This window comes from Etheostoma spectabile, chromosome 16 (assembly GCF_008692095.1).
Source record: "Etheostoma spectabile isolate EspeVRDwgs_2016 chromosome 16, UIUC_Espe_1.0, whole genome shotgun sequence".
In the NCBI taxonomy this organism is placed as follows: domain Eukaryota; kingdom Metazoa; phylum Chordata; class Actinopteri; order Perciformes; family Percidae; genus Etheostoma; species Etheostoma spectabile.
In genome coordinates, this window is record NC_045748.1 from 25432479 (window position 1) to 25453868 (window position 21390).

A 21390-nucleotide genomic window follows, 5' to 3' on the forward strand; every position below is an offset into this window, starting at 1 on the left:
CTTTTCATTTCCTGCATTCTGGTGAATTTCCATGGAACAATTTGTGCCTTTGCTGCAAAAATGTATAGTGCAAATGTCGTTAATTATTATTTTCAATTATTGTGTGTATTGTTCAAAACTTTCTGCATTTTTCTGACATCACACATGTTTTGGGATGCATCCCTGCATCCCCCTACCCCCCCATGCTGAGCTGCATGTTAAACTGGGTGGATGGATGGGTATTCACACATTATTTAAACATCATATTTTAAGGTTAAACATACATGGGAATGCCACAGTGTTTCATGTTAAGGTATATTTTCAGACATTTTAACTAAAAAATGAAATGAAAGAAAATTTCATAAAATTTGGCTGGGGGTGAAAACATTTTACTTTGTTGTTTGACTTGATTGTGGTCATAATTAAACTGCCATTTCCAAGGTTAACAATGAATCGTCAAGCTCAAGATTTACGACTCCTCCTCAGGCGTGTCATAGGCTGTCCTTCGCTTTCACCAACATCTACGCGGAGACAAGTTTTCCATACCTTACATTGCATTTTTCATACCCTGTCTGTGTAAAATGACAAACGCCAGCTGACCAAGCGTTGCTTTTTGACGTGATGGGTTGTCAAGAATTATTATGAGCGTTTGCTGACAGCTCGTGTGTGTGTGTGTGTGTGTGTGTGTGCGTGCAGGGGCCAGCTCTGGAGCAGGCCATCATCAGCCAGAGGCCTCAGCTGGAGAAGCTCATTTCCACCACCGCACATGAGAAAATGCCCTGGTTCCACGGATCCATCACACGGGAAAACTCTGAGCCCAGGCTCCAAAGCGGCTCGCGTACAAACGGAAAATTCCTGTAAGTATTATTTCTACAAGTGTCTTTGTATAGTGCTGTTCTTAATAAAGGGTTGGAGATGAATTTGATCAAATCCATCCAGATTTGACCGATTATTATACTTTTGTGAGAATCTTGTAAATTTCTCTAGAATTTCTCTCACAATAGCCATAACATGCTCAAAGCATATGCTCATAAACACTAGCCATTCCCCACATTAACTAATCATATTCAAATCCACTGTTCTGACCCAGGTTACATAAAATCAAAACCCCTGGCTCAAAAAAAACTACTTACTTAAATGTTCAGTTTTGGGAACGTTCTTGCCCTTAGCACCATCTTCTCAGGCAGGGGTTCCTCCCAGGCTGGGTGGGTCCCCAATTTAAATCTCAGCGAACCATTTCAACCTTTTACAGTGCGTAGATCCTGCCCCCCCCCCCTGAGGAATTCTAAGTAATCACAACAAAACTGTTGGCGCATCCACATGATACAAGCCTTCTGTGATAGCACACGCGTCCCCCGTCCTCCACACAGTTGCTAGTAGCCAAGGAGGACATGGAGGATTGAAAAACACGATAAACTCTTTAGAACGCCGGACACCACGATCTTCTGAACATAGTCCCACTGAGAGATCCAGAGAGAGTGGTGAGGAGCTGAGAGTCTTTAATAACAAAAAGTTATGCACTACTACTACTACTAAGTAGTAGATAGACTAGGTTGTTACTTTGTCTCATACTGCCAGACCTGGCTCCACAGTGCTCCTCCACACATACATCCTAGGATAGCAGGAAAAACCACTACGGGTTGTTTGCATCTTCTTCTTTAAACCAATCCCAACAGTCTTGGGCGGCACATAACGCCATATACAATATTAAATGAAGTTAACTGTTGACACAATACAGTAAGGTGAGCTGTTTAAATTAGCTGATACATGGTTACACCTCTTTAGCTCTTACCAGGGTGGTGATGGTGCAGTGGATGTGACACATACCTTTGGTATGGGAGGTCTGGGTTCAATTCCCACTGTGATACATCAACCAATGTGTCCCTGAGCAAGACACTTAACCTAGTTCCTCCAGAGGGATGTGACCTCTGATATATGCTTTGGATAAAAGTGTCAGCTAAATGACATCTAATGTGTGATGACAACAATCTATCTGTCTAATTTAGGATTAGGAATATATCGGTTACACGGCCCAGCCTGCAGGTCCTAAACAACGTCTAACTGGGGCTTCTCCAAACCAGAACCTTTAATTTGAATTTGTTTATTAATCCCCAGAGGAGAAATTACAAGGAACCTTGTGAGGCTTTCATACCAGATACCTCCTGCGTTGGGGGGGGATTTTAGTTAGTGCTTGTGGACAGACAACAATGGAAGACGTGGCACTGATATTGTTGCTATTGAATTTTTTTCAAGTTTAACCCTCATGTTGTCCTCTGGTCAAATTTCACAAATATGAGACGTCGAAATAAGCGCTGAAAATTCTGAAAAAAAAAAAAAAAGCAAAAAGTTGAAAAAGCGACAAAAACAACAATAAAAGAAATGTGAAAAACATTGGAAAAGGGACAAAAAACCACTAGAAAAGGGTCGGAAAAGCGTAATTCTTTTTGAAAAATTAAGCAACTTTAAAAAAAGCAACAAAATGTTAAAACGGACAACAAAAGTGTTTTCTTCATGGCCGATGGGAAGACAACACAGAGGTTAAGTACCTGGAGCATGCATAAGCAGGCAGAGAACAGTGGATTCATGGATATACTTATGTTATGTTTTGTCAATATCCAGTCCATTTATCGGCCCAGCTCAAATTGTGTCATTGCTTTTTTTACTTTTTAAAAAATTGTAATACATTTTCTCAAATGAACACGGATGTAGAGTGAAGTTAGGTCCGTTTCCACACACTGGTGAGACAAACAGCTGCCTTTACTTAACATTTAGCCTTTAGCTAATTCCTATTGACAGATTATTATTAAATGGATAAGTGGACTGTTTCAGATTAAGTTCCGCCATTTCTTTTACAGAAGTATCAGATAAAAGTGACAAAATGTGTGTGCCCGTGTCTCAATAAGACATATCTGACAAAGTCCTTCCGTTACATACTGTTTCTGGGCAGAGGCCACAAAAACCAAAATCTAGTAATTTATTATTTACTTATTAAAGTATTAAAGTCCAATGGAGAAGACGTAGAGTATAGTCGATCATTACAGTGTTCACTAAATGCTGTTTAAATGCCGAGTGTAGAGTGTATTTAGCAGCTGGAGACTTCAGTTGAGAGGCAGTGGTCTCAGCTGAAAAAACACACACACACACGCACACACACACACACACACACACACACAGACACACACACACAACACACACACACACACACACAGTGCGTCTCCCTATCTTTGTGGGGACCCGTCATTGACATTATCCATACCCCACCCCCTTACCCTAACCTTAACCATCACAACTAAATGCCTAACCTTAACCCTGACCCGACCCTAACCAGAACCCTAATCCTAAAACCAGGTCTTAACCCTCAAACAGCCCTTTAAAGTTGTGGGGTCCAGCATTTTGGCCCCACAAAGCTGTCTGGACCACACATGGATACTGTACTCACAGTTTTTGGACCTCACGAATATAGTTAAACAAGAACACACACACACACACACACCCACCAGCACACACACACACTGTGGTTTCCGCTCTGGCAGTTTGCAAAGGACTTCCTGAAGTAGCCAAACCAAACAAGAAGAGTGACAGCAGGGCGAGATGTGACACTGTTCTGTCCCTTTTCTCACGAACCATAAAAAGAAACGTTGTTTCCAACGAAGCACAGCCACAGAATATTTCAGCATTTTACTCTAGTATGCTTTAGATAACAAAAGGAACTGTCTTAGTTCTAAATAATGACACAAAGGCCATCTATTTAAGTTCCTGGTTAGTGTCTGAAACTGTAACGCCAGTGCCCAATGTTTGAAAAAAAGTGTGTGAAAAAACTGTTGATAGTGGCAAAACTCAAAATGTAAAATAAAATAAAATGTTTATTTGTTTCAAAACCCACAGGAGCATGTGATTTAAATATGTCAGGACTAAAACAATAAAGACATTTAAAAAAAAAAACAACATAAAAACACATAAGCAGGCATGAGGCATTAGTAAAAAACATGAGATAAAAATAAAACCAGGTCATTGGAAATTGCAGTAGAATAAAAATGAAATGTGTGTGTGTGTAAGGATTTATGTATGTGCGTGTGTGTGTGTGTATGGGTATATGCATGCATGTGTGTGTGTGTGTGTGTGTGTGTGTGTGTGTGTGTGTGTGTGTGTGTGTGTGTGTGTGTGTGTGTGTGTGTGTGTGTGTGTGTGTGTGTGTGTGTGTGTGTGTGTGTGTGTGTGTGTGTGTGTGTGTGTGTGTGTGTGTGTGTGTTACTGAACAGGCGAGATACAACTGATCTAAATGTGACACATTCTTAGGAGTACTCTTTTCAGAGCCCCGCCCCCAAAGAAACACATTTCGAATCAGTTAGAGTCTAGTTTCATATTTCGTATGGCATGGGTCGGCCACGTAAAATTAAAAAAGCGTTTCATATGTCCAGAATTAAAATGACACATGAGACAGAGTATGTGAGATGTGCTTGTGATGAACCACCTGTGCCAATGTGTTTTTAAATCTCACGTCTTACATTCCACATGTGCAATATCTTCAAATCATGTGTAGATAATGTGCATAATTATGGGAATTATTATTACTCTGAATCACATTTTCTGTAAATAAATATCTATGTGTGCTTACAGTTTCCTTCTGTGCAGTGCTCTCCAGCCTTGCCGGAGTAAAACTGTTCAAAAGGAGCAGTTCCACATTTTCAACAAGCTTTCAAACAAAAAAAGGGAAAGAAATATATGTATATTAGTTATTAGTATATACAGTATATTAGTGTTTTTTGTTGACCTTGTAAAGTGACTTTGAGTACTTTTTAAATCACTATATGAAATGAATGTATAATATTATTATTATTATCATTACATTTAAAAAAAATATTCTTGCGTGACAAAACCTTACACAGAAACAAACAGTGTGTTTTAGTTTGGTGTAAATATTAAAATATATTTAAAATCTGCTCTTGCAGCGGGTTGTAGCTGCATGTTATGATAATGAGCACATGTCATCAACATATGAGAAAATAACTTTTAAAGTTGCAATTCAACAATTCAAAGCTGTGGTTCCAACTGGAGAGAGAGCGAGAGAGGGAGGGGAGAGGAGAGGAGGGAGAGAGAGAGAGGAGAGAGGAGTGGGATGGAGAGAGTAGAGAGGGGGGAGAGAGAGGGGAGAGGGAGGAGTAGAGGCGGAGAGGGGAGAAGGAAGAGGAGAGGGAGGAAGAGAGAGAGCGCGAGGAATGAAGGAGAGGGAGGGGAGGGGAGCGGGGAGGGAGAGAGAAGGAGAGAGGGGGGCGGAGAGGAGAGGAGAGAGGAGAGGAGGAGGACGAGGTCGAGGCGAGATGGAGAGCCAGAGAGAGGGACGAGGAGAGAGAGGAGGAGAGAAGAGAGAGAGAGAGAGACGAGAGATGGAGAGGGAGGATGCGGAGAAGAGAGAGAGAGTTTTTTGTATTTAATGTATATTATATACTGTTTGTTTCTTTATTGACCATGAACACATATTATACACACACACACACACACATACACACATACAGGCACACACACGTATTGTTTGATATTCCTATCATTTTCTTGTTTTTATAGATTTATATATTTTGGTTTACTCAATGAATTGCATACATGTATTTTTTCATATGCTATTGTTATTGAATTGTATTGTCCTTATGGCTTTGGCATTATTGTTTTCCTGACATTCATGCCAATAAAGAAATTTGAAATTGAATTAGAGAGAGAGAGAGAGAGAGACAGAAATCACCCGTTATTTTAAAAGGAGTTTCCCAGACCTCAGTCTGGACATCAGCTTACATCCTCATTCTAGTTTTACGTGACTATTCACTAACACTAAGGATTTTTGTAACCTAAAGTTAACTAGTTGCCTTTCCCATGTTAACTGCTACCACTAACTAACGGTCCCCAGAGGAGGTGAGTCTTCAGAACGTTGTCCAGGTGTGAGGACGTGTTGCTGAGTCTGTTGTGTGGTCTAACTCTGGTCTTTAGTGGCTACTCGTACTAATGCAACCACAGCGAGAAAGAGGAAGTACAGTCCCGAAGAAGAGGATGTGTGTTCTTCAAAGAGAAACTCTTTACATGTCTACCCTACACACTCCTCAATTCATGTCAGGCTGTCCTCTGAACCTCAATGTGTTTCCTGTATCGTTTATTTTTGAACTTCGTCCTGTCTGACAAAACCTTAACAGACACACAATGTCATTTATTATAAAAAAAAAAGACTAAAAAATGGAAGAACAACAAAGTGTCGGGTGTCTTAGTCGGTGGCATCAGGAGTGTTCATGTGGGGGGTGTTGACAGGGTGGGGGTTTATTCTATGATGTATTTTAAATGATTTCTTGTTTTTTGGTGTGTGGCACTTTTTACTTCTAAGCACTTTTAAACATATTACTACTTATTACTAATTTGGCATGGTGCAGTATGTGTACTTTTTAACCTGAAGATCAAGAAATTCAAGTAAGGTTAAATGATGTTTTTAATATTAGAATAGAATTTCTTTTGTATTGTGATGCTGGGCTATTATTGACATAACTCTATGTATATCATTTTAATTATTTATTTTTTCACATCTATATAAAGAGTATATGCTACATTCACCTGTTCTTCTCCCTGTGAGTGCAGGATCCGACAGAGAGACATGAATGGATCCTACGCGCTGTGTCTCCTGCATGAAGGACAGGTCATGCACTATCGCATTGACAGGGACAGGACAGGCAAGCTCTCCATCCCTGATGGCAAGAAGTTCGACACCCTGTGGCAGGTGAGATATCATTTTTAGATTTATTTTCATGTTGATCTTTAGCTATGACTCTCAGGATCAGAGAAGATAAGATAAGAATCGTTATTGTCATTGCACATCAAGTATACAATGAAATTGCAGATTACTAAACCTATTTCATGGTTGTTTCAGTTACATAGGTGTCCATTACGGACACTGTTTTGAAATGTGCTGAGCACACGCGTACTACGAAGGCCTGGAGTCAGGAGTCCAAACTCCTTGACCCATTTTCAGTTTTTTTGTCACAAAATATGGGTCTTCAAAATAAGCGCTGGAAATGTCAACATTAAAAATATCAAATAACTTTGGAAAAAACATCAAAAAAAGCACCCACAACATTGAAAAGTGACAAAAATGTCAGAAAAGGTGATAATAATGTGTCATGGTTGACGGGAAGACAACACAAGGGTTAAAACAACATGATGGACTCCTTAGAAGAGGTCCTTTCTTCACTCGAGGTTCTGCAAGGGTAGATGCTTCAGTCTTTTATTAGACCTAGTGGTCCCTAATACTGTATCTGAAGTCTCTTTATAGAGACTAGTGGTCCCCTAATACTGTATCTGAAGTCTCTTTTATATAGACCCTAGAGGTCCCTAATACTGTCTATCTGAAGTCTCTTTTTATAAGACCTTAGTGGTCCCTAATACTGTATCTGAAGTCTTTTATATAGACCTTAGAGGTCCCTAATACTGTATCTGAAGTCTCTTTTATAGAGACCTAGTGGTCCCCTAATACTGTATCTGAAGTCTCTTTTTTTAAGACCTAGTGGTCCATACTGATCTGAAGTCTCTTATATAGGCCTTAGTGGTCCCTAATACTGCATCTGAAGTCTCTTTTTATAGAGACCTTAGTGGTCCCCTAATACTGTATCTGAAGTCTCTTTTATGAGACCTTAGTGGTCCCTAATACTGTATCTGAAGTCTTTTATATAGACCTTAGTGGTCCCTATACTGTATCTGAAGTCTCTTTATATAGACCTTAGTGTCCATATACTGTATCTGAGTCTTATATAACCTAGTGGCCTAATAGTATCTGAATTCTTTCTTGACCTTAGTGGTCCCTAATACTGTATCTGAAGTCCTTTATATAGACCTTAGTGGTCCCTAATACTGTATCTGAAGTCTCTTTAATAGACCTTAGTGGTCCCTAATACTGATCTGAAGTCTCTTTATATAGACCTTAGTGGTCCCTAATACTGTATCTGAAGTCTCTTTTATATAGACCTTAGTGGTCCCTAATACTGTATCTGAAGTCTCTTTTATATAGACCTTAGTGGTCCCTAATACTGTATCTGAAGTCTCTTTATATAGGCCTTAGTGGTCCCATATACTGTATCTGAAGTCTCTTTATATAGCCTTAGTGGTCCCCTATACTGTATCTGAAGTCTCTTTATATAGACTTAGTGGTCCCCTAATACTGTATCTGAATCTCTTATATAGCCTTAGTGGTCCCTAATACTGTATCTGAAGTCTTTATATAGACCTTAGTGGTCCCTAATAACTGTATCTGAGTCTCTTTTATATAGAACTTAGTGGTCCTAATACTGTATCTGAAGTCTCTTATATAGACCTTAGTGGTCCCTAATACTGATCTGAAGTCTCTTTATATAGACCTTAGTGGTCCCCTAATACTGTATTGAAGTCTCTTTTAATAGACCTTAGTGTCCCCTGAATACTGTATCTGAAGTCTCTTTTAATAGACCTAGTGGTCCCTAATACTGTATCTGAAGTCTCTTTATAGACCTTAGTGGTCCCTAATACTGTATCTGAAGTCTCTTTTAATAGACCTTAGTGGGCCTAATACTGTATCTGAAGTCTCTTTATATAGACCTTAGTGGCCCTAATACTGTATCTGAAGCTCTTTTATATAGACCTTAGTGTCCCTAATACTGTATCTGAGTCTCTTTTATATAGACTTAGTGGTCCCCTAATACTGTATCTGAAGTCTCTTTTCCAAAATCCAGCCTTGGTCCAGAATTCCAGCCCGTAGAGCCAGTCCCAGCTCTTTCCTTAGGATGTGCCATTTCTGAGTCTGGAGCTTTAGACTTTAGTAATAGTGAAGTGGAGTTACTGCTGCGAGACGCTAACGAGAAACGAGACATCGTATTTAGCAGCGTCAGCCGTGCGTGCTAAGCAGTTCCTCAGGCCGTGAACGCTGCATCCGGAGAGGGGCGCAGAACCGCTGAAGTAGAAAAGAAATGGTTTGATCTGAAATCTGAGGCAAAAAAAATGATATCAAAACATAGACGATCCTCCACTGACATAACTGATGTGAACTGAAGGCAAAAACATATTGTTTGTTTGTTTTGTTGCAACTGCTTACACTTTTCTGTTCCCTGTATCTGTCTTTTAGTGTCTGTAAAGCGACCTTGAGTGCTCAGAAAGGCGCTGTTAAATAAAATGTATTATTATTATTATTATTAAAAATAGTGTTGTATTTATTAAAACAAACAAACTTAATTATGTGTAAAATATTGCGCAATTAAAGTAACTAGTAACTAAAGCTGTCAGATGAATGTAGTGGAGTAACTAAAGTAACTAGTAACTAAAGCTGTCAGATGAGTAAAAAGTAGAATATTTCTATTTAAAGACTCAAGTGAAGTACAAGTACCTAAACATCTGGACTGAGTACAGTACTGGAGCAGATGTACTCAGTTACATTACACCGCTGCAATGCTGTCATATCATTGTGGCGTCTGCAGGCTGTTCCAGACTTGTGTACTTCTAGCCCTGAGTGTGTGATACGTGACCTTCTGTCTCCCCCCCAGCTCGTGGAGCACTACTCCTACAAACCGGACGGCCTGCTGCGGGTGCTGACGGAGCCGTGTCCTCGACCCGACGGGGACGGTAAGACACTCCCAGCTGATCGACTCGCTCTCAAACACATGGTGCTGCATATGGATTAGAATCTAACAACAGTATAGTCAAGTCTGATCCATATTGTCATATGCTGTGTTCATAGTGCTGATTGGACGGCCACTACTCCCACGGGACCATCCTGGATTAACTTCTGGCTTGGTAAATTGTGTGTGTGTGTGTGTGTGTGTGGTGTCAATTCTACATTTGCATATTCTCATGGTTCTGTACCCCCGAAAACAGGAAGTAAGCTTGTATCATACCTGCCACCATTAATCATGTATTAATGTATATAGATGTATTTTCAATCACAACTTTGAAATGGGTTTTTAATGCTACATCTGGTTGTTACTCTATGTTTTCTGCCATATTTATAAATAATAAGACTTTCATACGGAAATATGTATGTCCATCTTCTTGCATGGCTACTATTTAAAGAGTTGGTTCACCGAATCACAAAAACAAAAACCTTTTCTCACTTCCCTTCAGTGGTCTTTATGCATGCAGACAGTTTTTAGTTTTTTTGAAGAAGAAGATTTGAATATCTGTCGCTGAGATTACTGTAACTCCAACACCTTAGACTCATTTGTGTGCACACCAGTTGTTGACCTTTTAACATACGTTTTATTTTGCTCAAGAGATGAACAGTCTCTGTTATTTCTCTACAGTCTGTACAGTAACATGAGCATGGAGATGTTGTATAACAGTGTCTCTCTTGTAGTTTGCCGTTGAATGAGTCAGTAATATGACATGTCCTGTGTGGAGCTAACCTTTGCCCTGAATGGGCCTCTACTGTACTGATCACATGACCATGACATCAGCAGGTCGCCCTCTAATAACCTCTCTGACATTTTGTTTTTTTTATCAGAATGCAGCGGGTCGGATTATCTCCAAAATCAGAACTGTTGCCATACCCGGCATACAGAAGGTGCACTAACACTCCTCATAAACCTGTTGACCCCCCCCCAAACCCTTCCCCTGTGTGATTTTGCTTCAGTTTGGACTAGATTGCTCGTTACTAACACAGCACAGTTTTCCTTGCATCTTTGTTCTTTTCTTCATCATGCCCCTTCTCCACACCTTAGGCGTAATGTTCTAGGCACTCACAACCCCCCACACCAATAATCAGAACAGGCCTGTGCAGCCCCCAGATATCTAATATTAATTTCCTGGACGTAATTAAAGACATTTGCACCATACATCAAAACAGAAATACAGAAAAGGCACAAGTTGCCGAAAGGTTTACCAGCATGCACGAAATGAAATGTTGAACCCAAAGTTCCACGCTTGCACACAGAAACCTCTTCATTTTTTCCAATCATAGTCGTTGGCCTGCGATTACTGCGATATCACTACCACCATCTAGAGGTTACTCCCTGCACTTACATCCTGAGTCATGTGCTTTGTCCCATCCTTCTGTGTGTGCATGACAGGACCAAACAACATTTCATCATGTAGCCTGTACGTGAGCATACATAAACCCAAATGTACTCCCCTTTTGCCAATGGGTAGACTCATTTCAGCACCTTTCTTCTTTATCTTAAGTCAAGGGTGAATGAATTCTGAATGTGAGGAGAACTACACATCCTAATGTTTTATTGAACCTAAACATTTAGGGCAAGTCTATCTAAAACACGGGTTATAAACTGACAGTGGCACCCTGCTTGATTCACTCAATGGAGATGACTTTTTAGCAGAGCACCTTGTGTTTTATGTGTTTTCACTCTATTGTTCCTCTTTAACATTGTCTTCTCTGATCATCTGACAGAACCGGGGATCTCGACACAACACCACAAATAATTCTAATCCGTATGCAACCAGAGTGCCCGTTAATGAAGCAGGCAGAAAAGGTAAGGACGTTTAAGCAGACTTGTATTCGACAGATTGCTAACTTGCTGGTACAGTAGTCCTACTGTAGCTTCCCTGCACTTTTATGAGCTACTGCTGTTACTTCGATAGAACTTCTAAGGTAGGAGGCTGAGACACCAGAGACCACAGTCAATCACTCATGTCAGTTAGAGACATGTTACATTGGTTTCTAAAAATAAGGTCCCACCTCTGACTGGGCTGATAGCCAATCATGTGGGGGTGGCACCTTGGCTAGCCAATCAGGTTTTAACTCCCTGGAGAAACAGACGCTGTGACATCATGCTGTCCTGCCCATAGGGCAAGGATCAAAGTGCTCATGACAAATGACTTGTTTTATCATTTCGGTTGGAAAAAAATCCAAAACATTTAATGCAACACATTTTCCCTCCCAACTCGTCAAATACTGACGCTTGGTCAGGACCCCTTTAGCGTCATTTTTTGACACTTTTGCTCGGGACTCCTTGGCGTAATTTTTCAGCGTGCAAGGTAGTCTTGCCTCTGAGTCTGGCTACCCCACACATACACTCTAGGATAGGACAAAAAAATACTCCGGGTTGTTTGCATTTCTTTAAACCAATCGCAACGGCCTTGGGCGGCGCTAAGCTCCGAACGCAGCGACGGTGGCTCCGCCTTCGGGGAGGAAGTTGTTTTGTTGGAACTTTTGTATTCAGCAAAAGAAAACTCCAAATACAATATTAAATGAAGTTAACTGTTGGCACAACACAGTAACTTGAGCTATTTAAATCAGCTGATACATGGTTAACCCTCATTATCTCTTACCAGTGTATCCCAGTCTGTATTTGGTCCACAGCAATCCCACCAATCGCTCCCAAAACGTCCCAGTTGGAGAGGAAACATACTCTTTGTAAATCTTAACAATCATTCCTGAAAGAACCACGCAGGCCTGCCTTACTGATTTTTAATTTTCTACAAAACATCAAGACAAAGTTTGTTGTTGCTCCCCAAAACAAACAAGTTTCGCAAGGCGTGGGCCAGTGGGCGATCAGGTAAATAAGCTGTTGTCGAACCAGACTACGTGCAGGGTAAAACCACCGGGTGGGGTTAAAAACTGTGCGTTACAGTGACACGCAGGACACAACGGGACGTGAACCCTGGTCTCCTGGGTGGAAGTCCTGTGTTGTTTGACCCATCCACCACCCCAAGCAGTTTCCTTACACAGATTTTTGGTCTTTCTTACTAACGCCCTACCGTTGTCGCCCGTCATACGTCATCTTACAGTATCTAGTTCGAGCTGCTGCTATGCCCAGTGCGTCCCATATAGACTCTAAAGGGGGCCTTGTGCATCGGTTTTGCTAAGAGCCACTGATCAAGTCTAAGTACTTCAACAAGAACAGGTTGTTTAGTGATATCTATGTCTTAACTTTACTTTACTTGCAAGTTTGTGTACTGTGCAAGACAGACTGATGTGTCAATCACTCAAATGTGTCATGGCTATTTCTCCATCAGAGGCCATGCCGATGGACACGGAGGTGTATGAGAGTCCATACGCAGACCCAGATGAACTAAGGAGTTCCACAGTGGATCGCAGCCAGCTCTTCTTGGAAGATGGAGAACTGGGCTCTGGGAACTTTGGTACAGTCATGAAGGGCATCTACAAGATGAGAAAGTATGCTAATTCATATAGCATCACATTAAAGGGCGACTATTATATTCCATTTTCATTGGGGAAAATTTACAGATTACAGCTATGTCTTGTTAGCATGTAGCTACTTAATAGTTAGAAGTATGCTAATGTGAGTTTGTAGTGGAACAGATAAAGGCTCCTGAACCAATCACTACCCAATCGGACATCTTTCAGCAATAATGACACCTGGAATTGGGGCGAATTTAACATTGTTGGCAGCCTAGATGACATTGTTTACTGCCGTTAGCAGTTGACACTAATAGAATATGGCACCAATTTCAAAAATCGCAATTAAAGGCTTTTAAACCAAATAATTGTGGCTTAAAAAATACTCCAGTCCTGCCTACTTGGAGCAGACTGTACTTGTGGATCTGGCGGGTAGTCTGGGGGACAGGAATCAGACCCCCGGCGCGGGTTTGTTTTGGTTGACATTGAGTTGCTACAGTTGCTAACCGAAAACCTCACTTCTCCATCAGCTACAACCACAAATAGAATGTAATTTGGTGGGAAACACTGTACTTAATAGATGTCTAATGAACAATTAAAAGCAAATAATTTAACCTGAATTTAGAGTACACCGACACATCCGCAATGAGATAACAATGCAAATAATATTTGGAATATAACTCCCCACTTCACTATTGCACATGCACATTTGAATGTGTTTGGGACTAAAACTGCGTGAAACGTTAACGACAGTGCTCTGAACATTAATATCTTGAGTGTGACTGTTGAGAAATAATAATGCTAACATATACTGTACATAAAATGATGCCAGAATTTCACTCAGCAAAAAAACTGGAGAACAGACTTTTTAAATGGTCTGTTAGTACAATAAGTACAAGTACAGCAAAGGGCATTTTGACATGGGGATCTATGGAGATTGCACTCAACCGCAAAACTTTAGTAGTTAACAGTTGATGTGCAATCCATGTTGCTATCAGCTATCAGTCCATTCTTTGTGAATTTGCCCGTCTTTACAGTATTGATCTTTTGACTGAGTTGGTGTACTTGTCTACCCTTATTCCACCTTTTTGTATTACTGATAATATGCGGGTGATCCTTTTTTGTTTTGTCTAAAACATGTGGCTTACATTTCTGTAAGGTGCGTCTGTGGTGCGTGTGGCACATCCACCCTAACGCCAACCCTTCCCATGTGTTAGGACAGAGAAGCCAGTTGCAGTCAAAATCCTGAAGAATGATGACAACATCCAATCAGTAACCGATGAAATGCTGCGAGAAGCCAATGTCATGCAACAGCTGGACAACCCTTATATCGTCCGGATGATCGGTATATGTGAGGCAGAGAGCCTCATGCTGGTCATGGAGCTGGCCGAGCTGGGACCGCTCCACAAGTTCCTGCAGAAACACAAGTATGTACTCAGAGGCATAGTTTGGTTTGAAATGGGATCATGAAGGGTACCGGGCTATTGTAGTGTGTGTTTGTTCCTAGAGGCTAAGGACGTGATTTCCTCTGTGGATTTATCATAATAGCGTGGGTGGTTTGAAATTGAAAGGAATTGCAAATGGCCTCCAATTTTTCTAATTGAGCAATGCAACTGGAAGTACAGCGGTTCAATTGGACTCCTCCCACAGTCCATGCACTTCATGTTCATTTTCGTGTTATTATAAATGATTGAGGACTTGTCAATGCCAAAATGAAAAAAGTTCAGTTTAACTATAATTAAAAGCCATTCACGATCGCCTGGATAGCACATATGGTAGAGCGCGTGCCCATATAAATGGGTCTGCTCCATGACGCAGTGGACGAGGGCTCAGACCTGCAGCCGTCCAGATACTTGTATAATTAAACGATTGATCATCTTTAGGCAAACAACGTTGAAGAACATCACAGAGCTGGTCCACCAGGTGTCTATGGGGATGAAGTACCTGGAGGAGCATAACTTTGTCCACAGAGACCTTGCTGCCAGGAACGTGCTGCTGGTCACGCAGCACTACGCCAAGATCAGCGACTTTGGTCTCTCCAAAGCTGTCGCTGAGGAGCAGAACTACTACAAGGTAACAGCTGGGAGCCTGTGGGCCAAGCATGAAGCACAAATGAATACATATTTCTTTTTCTCACATGATCTGTCCCTGTTACCACATCAGATCTTTATTTCATATGATGGGAAGCAGAAGATGCATTTATTTAGTCTATTTTGATGTTGTATGGACTAGCCAGACAGAGCCACGGTGCCTCTGCTAAATAGTCTCAGGAAGGAAGTTGTTTTGGTGGAACATGTGTACGTTCAGAAGCAGTTTTAGTCGTCAACAGAAAACTCAGATTGGACAGATAGTCTAGCTAGCTGTCTGGATTTACCCTGCAGAGATCTTAGGACCAGGTAACCATAGTCCTCAGATTGGACAGATAGTCTAGCTAGCTGTCTGGATTTACCCTGCAGAGACCTGAGGACCAGGTAACCATAGTCCTCAGAAATCCACCGGAGGTTAGAATGCCAACACAGAGACAGAGGACGGGAACAGACATCCGGGGGAATTTCCAGCAGCAAGAACAATCCCGGAAATCAGAGATCTTCAACAGGATGTCCGGGACCCGTAGGGTCCTCAGAGTCAATGCAGGGAGGTGGCCTCCAAAAATGAGAATGTCTTAACATGAATCCAACATATATAATATCAGCAAATATAAATCCCCAGTGATGATCGGCCTAATGGCCTGTAGGTACTGTAAGGTAGTCACTAAGGTAGCCATGCACAGATACAGCTCATCTTAAGGTTCACTGTGACACGTGTGTGTGTAACATTAAAAGATGATTTATAAAACAATTTTTTTTAATAGCTTATTAGTATATGCCACCCTACACTTTATTGTAGGCCCAGTTTAAAGCTTTAGTGCCTATCTTTTTTGACATTCCTAATGAGTTGCTCCAAAGCTAATGAGGACTCTCAGCTCCTCACCCCTCTCTGGGTCTCTCAGTGGGACTACGTTCAGACGATTGTGGCGTCCGGCGTTCTGAAGAGTCCATCGTGTTTTCGGCTTGTATCTTGTGGACACGCCGACAGTTTTGTTGTAATTACTTAGAATTCCTCACGGGGGAGACAGACACTAATATTATGTTCAGATTTTGTAATACTTTCCCTAAATCCTTGCTCTTACATAGAATGACTAGCACCTACCTGCTTCCTTATGTGTCTCAACTTGCTATGAGCATCTTGTAACAGTCAGTCAAAACAGGAGATCTGTGCTTTCCATCAAAATAAAGAATATGAGAATGAGCCTTAGAATAACTACCAGAATCCCACGATACGGCACACTGCATTCTGAGGATGAAAATTATCAATATCAGCTGAAGTCCTAGCCACTGATGTTTTGTCTCCTCCTCCAGGCCAAGGGTCATGGGAAGTGGCCAGTGAAATGGTACGCTCCTGAGTGTATGAACTACTTAAAATTCTCTTCCAAAAGTGATGTGTGGAGCTTCGGGGTGCTGATGTGGGAGGCCTTCTCCTACGGCCAGAAACCATACAAGGTAGAGACATGTCACATGACAACGCTTCATTCACACATCAAATCACCCAGGATTCAGATCTTGTACTTAAGTAAAAGTACAAATACCACACTGTAAAAATACTCTCTTACAGCATTGAAAATGTTACTTAAGTAAAATCTGTTAGCAGGAGAATGTAGTTAAAGTATTAGAAGATGTTAGAAAGAGTGAAGGATCCAAGCAGCTGTGTGTTTCATGGTCTCATCATCTCAGCTGGACCTGGAGCCCTTATATTGTTGCTAGGTTACTTTATAATAAGACATCAGATTATAGAAACTACATGTGGTTAGTGTGCTGGAATTTTTATTTTTTTTAATTTGTTCATTTCAAATCTGCGGTAAATGTTGCCGAATTCTGCACCCGCCCATTCCTGTGGTACTTCTACACGTGTGCCTGACGGTGTCCCCCCTAATCGGAATGCTCCGCTGTTCACAGGGAATGAAAGGAAACGAGGTCATGCAGATGATTGAAAGTGGAAATCGAATGGACGCCCCGCTCAACTGTCCTCCAGAGATGTATGACCTCATGAGGACCTGCTGGACATACAAGTTAGTCTTTACGTCAAACTCAACGTCACTGAGGGCCACACTGGAAATAGAGAATGACGTCAAAGGGCCAAACATGTAGAGTTTATAGACATGCTGTAATTTAATCAAAAGTTAAACACTGTGTTATTACCTGTCTCATATGGCTTTCTTTCTTTCATTGGCCAATATAAAGCAGTAAAAAAAGTTAGCAAAAAAGTTTCTTAGCCATTGTAGAGTTTAGCAAATCAAGCAAAAGAAAACCGTTGTTTTTTACAGCATCCTGTTTCACTGCCTGTGTATGTTAACTCTCTGGTAATGGGGGGGGGGGTATCTGTCATAGTCTGCCGTGAGTGTCACGTCGCTGCGGTTTGAAAACAGGAGTAATAGGTATTTCTCTAAGTCATCACACAGAGTAATAGGAGCCGGGTTTTGCTCTAAGTCATCACACAGAGTAATAGGGGCCGGGTTCTGCTCTAAGTCATCACACAGAGTAATAGGGGCCGGGTTTTGCTCTAAGTCATCACACAGAGTAATAGGAGCCGGGTTTTGCTCTAAGTCATCACACAGAGTAATAGGGGCCGGGTTTTGCTCTAAGTCATCACACAGAGTAATAGGGGCCGGGTTTTGCTCTAAGTCATCACACAGAGTAATAGGGCGTTTCCTTCAGTGTCTCATCGTGCTGTTTTCATGTCCTACAGTTTGGAGGAGAGGCCTGGATTCTCCGTGGTTGAGCCGAGACTACGAGAATATTACTACGACATTTCCCAGTGATTCTACACATGGATGCTATGAAATAACCCAAACTGTTGGTTGATGAGATAAACTCCATTTAATTGCATACAAATGACTCGTTTTGTGTTATGAAACATAAATGCGGTTATAGAAAATTGTCTTCAACTGGAGAAATAACTTTTAAACATATACCATAATTATGCAAATTACATTTATTTGATTACTTTTCTTGTTCACTCCTGAATGTACACAATGTGGAAGCTGTAATAAACACATCCAAGTCTATCTTATTTTATGAACACATATTCATGTCACACACACACACACACCTTTGTGTTTTCCTGAAAATCACACTTCTTCACCACCATACGTTGTGACATGAATAAAAATAGAGTCCATGACAGGTTAGAAATAATGATTTGTATTTGAAATAAGATTTTTTTTTACATCAAACTTTTTTTGGTCAAAGAATCCTCCATTTGCAGCAGTTCCAGCATTGCGACTTTGGCATTCTGCTGTTAATTGTTGAGGTCATCTGGAGAAATGCCCCCCACGCTTCCAGAAGCATCCACCAGTGTGATTGGTTGGTGGGCACTTCTTGGTACCATACGTCCAAGCTGCTGCCCACAACAGCTCCATGGGGTTCAGATCTGGGAACTGCCTGGCCCCTCATACCGATAGAATAACCCACTGCCTGCTTCTGCTCTAAATAGTTCTAGCACAATTGGGAGGTGTGTTCAGGGTCATTGTCCTGGTAGGATGAAATTGGCTCCAATCAAGCGCTGTCCACTGGGCATGGCATGGCGTTTGCAAAATGGAGTGATAGTCTTCCTTATTCAGAATCCCTTTACCCTGTACAAATCTCCCACCTACCAGCACAAAGCAACCCACGACCATCATGTTACTCCCACCTGCTTAACAGATGGTCGCAGGCTTCTTCCAGCATCTTTTAACTTTGTTCGCATCTCACAAACGTTCTTCTTTGGATCCAAACACCTCAAACTTGGATTCATCCGTCCACAACACTTTTTTCCAGTCTCCTCTGTCCAATGTCTGTGTTCTTTTGCCCATCTTAATCTTGTTCTTTTATTGCCAGTCTCAGATATGGCTTTTCTTTGCCACCTTTCCCTGAGCCCAGAACCCCACAGCCGCCTCTTCACTGTAGATGTTGACACTGGTGTTTTGCGGGTACTATTTAATGAAGATGCCAGTTGGGGACCTGGAGGCGTCTGTTTCTCAAACTAGAGACTCTAATGTCCTATCTTCTTGCTCAGTTGTGCAACGCGGCCTCCCACTTCTTTTCTTCTCTGGTTAGAGCCTGTTGGTGCTGTCCTCGAAGGGAGTAGTACACACCGTTGTAGGAAATCTTCAATTTCTTAGCAATGTCTCGCATGGAATAGCCTTCATTTCTAAGGACAAGAATAGACTGTCGAGTTCAGATAAAAGTTCTCTTTTCTGGCCATTTTCAGCGTTTAATTGACCCCACAAATGTGATGCTCCAGAACACTCAATCTGCTCAAGGAAGGTCAGTTTTGGAGCTTCTGTAACGACCTAAACTGTTTCCAGATGTGTGAACATGATTGCACAAGGGTTTTCTAATCATCAATTAGCTTCTGAGGCAATGAGCAAACACATTGACCATTAGACCACTGGAGTGATAGTTGCTGGAAATGGGCCTCTATCCACCTATGGAGATATTCACCACACCAGACATTTGCAGCTAGAATAGTCATTACCACATTAGCAATGTATAAGTGGATTTCTTCAAAGTTAAGACTAGTTTAAAGTTATCTTCATTGAAAAGTACAGTGCTTTTCCTTCAAAAAAGGACATTTCAATGTGACCCCAACTTTGAACGGTAGTGTATTTAAATAAAATTAAGATCCCATCAAGATCTCATCAGTAAGTGAGGCCTGAGTACAAAGGGAAATATCACACAAAAATACAATTAAATGAAAATAAGAAAATATTAATAAGTAGATAGCTATGCAGACATACTTGGAAAAAATGTTATACATGATTTCATACAGGTAAGAATGAAAAATGTTTAAAACCCATTCATGAAAGGGCTTTGCTGAGTATCACCCCCCCCCCCTCCCCCCCCCCCGTCTCTCTGCCACCTTTCCAGTCTATGCACTGTCACTATCTAATAAAGGGACGAAAACCCCCAAAAATAATCTTAAAAATGACAAAAACACACTAGCTCTACCAGAGAAACTGGCAAACTATATCAAAACTATATTTAAAAAAATGTAAACGTTTTGTTGTATATCACTTTATGGTGACACGCCCCTATTCCAAACTGCAACACATTGTAAAACATGCAGTGAAAAACCCAACACTTCTATCAGAGATAATGCATCTTTCTTTTTTTCTCTTCCCATTTGATGAAATGAGTAGAAATGATTGGTGATGAAAGTGAAACCGTTGGCTAAGTAATCCAGGACTTGTTTAGTTCTGTACCTGATTAATGAATTCTGATTAATGAATTCCACTGGGAGAAAGTCGAGATTAAAAAGACCAAATCCAGATCCAGTGCATGGAGAGGTCCCTGGGATCCAGCCCTACCGAGCTTGTTTGGAGCAGACAGAGTTAGTCATGCAGGGGGCAGCAGAGGACCAACAGCACAGCTGCTTCTGATCCTGGTCCTCATGGACACACCCTGGATCTGGACCTGGAGCCCGTTATCGCCTTTTCTGTTTGGAGGAACAGCCAAACACATTGTCCAGTGCAGGTGTGTTGGACGATACCAACTACGATACAAAGGACAAACTCTGCTCTTGCAATACCATGACTTTTTTGTAACTTTTGACATACTATACTATGACTTTTTTGTAACTTTTAACATACTATAGTATGACTTTTATAACTTTTGGCATACTATAATATGACTTTTTTATAACTTTTTTTAACTACTATAATATGACTTTAAACCTTTTTGACATACTATACTAGGACATTTTATAACTTCTAACATACTATACTATGACATTTTTTTATAACTTTTACATACTCTAAATTTGACTTTTTTATAACTTTTACATACTATAAATGACATTTTTTTTATAACTTTAACATCTATAATATGACTTTTTTATACTTTTAACATACTATATGCCTTTTTTATAACTTTTGACATACTATAATGACTTTATACTTTTGACATACTATACTTGACTTTTTTCAACTTCATAGATTAGGGTGGAAGTAGCATGCATAATATGACATTTTTATAACTTTTGACGTATATAACAGACTTTTTATAACTTTGATATACTTTAATATGACTTTTTTTAAGTTTTTTTTACATACTATAATGACATTTTTTTACTTTTAACATACTACTATACTATCTTTTTCAAATATACTATACTACGACTTTTATAACTTTTTTTTGACATACTAATATACCTTCTTATACTTTACTATACTATAATATGACTTTTTTAACTTACATACTATACTATGACCTTTTTATAACTTTTGACGTACTATAACATGACTTTTTATAACT

General features: G+C 40.6%; 1 protein-coding gene across 4 annotated transcripts in view; it reads left to right on the forward strand.

Annotated features, from left to right (window-relative positions):
* syk (spleen tyrosine kinase) overlaps positions 1-18175 on the forward strand; it is a 21947-nt gene extending 3772 nt beyond the window's left edge. For 2 of the 4 annotated variants that reach the window (XM_032540195.1, XM_032540196.1), the window contains 12 exons: positions 676-836; positions 6589-6727; positions 9513-9591; positions 9707-9762; positions 10466-10528; positions 11369-11450; positions 12937-13096; positions 14278-14487; positions 14944-15133; positions 16459-16599; positions 17053-17165; positions 17843-18175. In XM_032540195.1, coding sequence (XP_032396086.1) covers positions 676-836; positions 6589-6727; positions 9513-9591; positions 9707-9762; positions 10466-10528; positions 11369-11450; positions 12937-13096; positions 14278-14487; positions 14944-15133; positions 16459-16599; positions 17053-17165; positions 17843-17915 — 1467 coding nt within the window. In that variant the 3' untranslated portion in view covers positions 17916-18175. The remainder of the gene's footprint in view (positions 1-675; positions 837-6588; positions 6728-9512; positions 9592-9706; positions 9763-10465; positions 10529-11368; positions 11451-12936; positions 13097-14277; positions 14488-14943; positions 15134-16458; positions 16600-17052; positions 17166-17842) is intronic. The other 2 variants (XM_032540197.1, XM_032540198.1) reach the window with 2 other exon arrangements.
* Positions 18176-21390: the final 3215 nt, after the last annotated feature.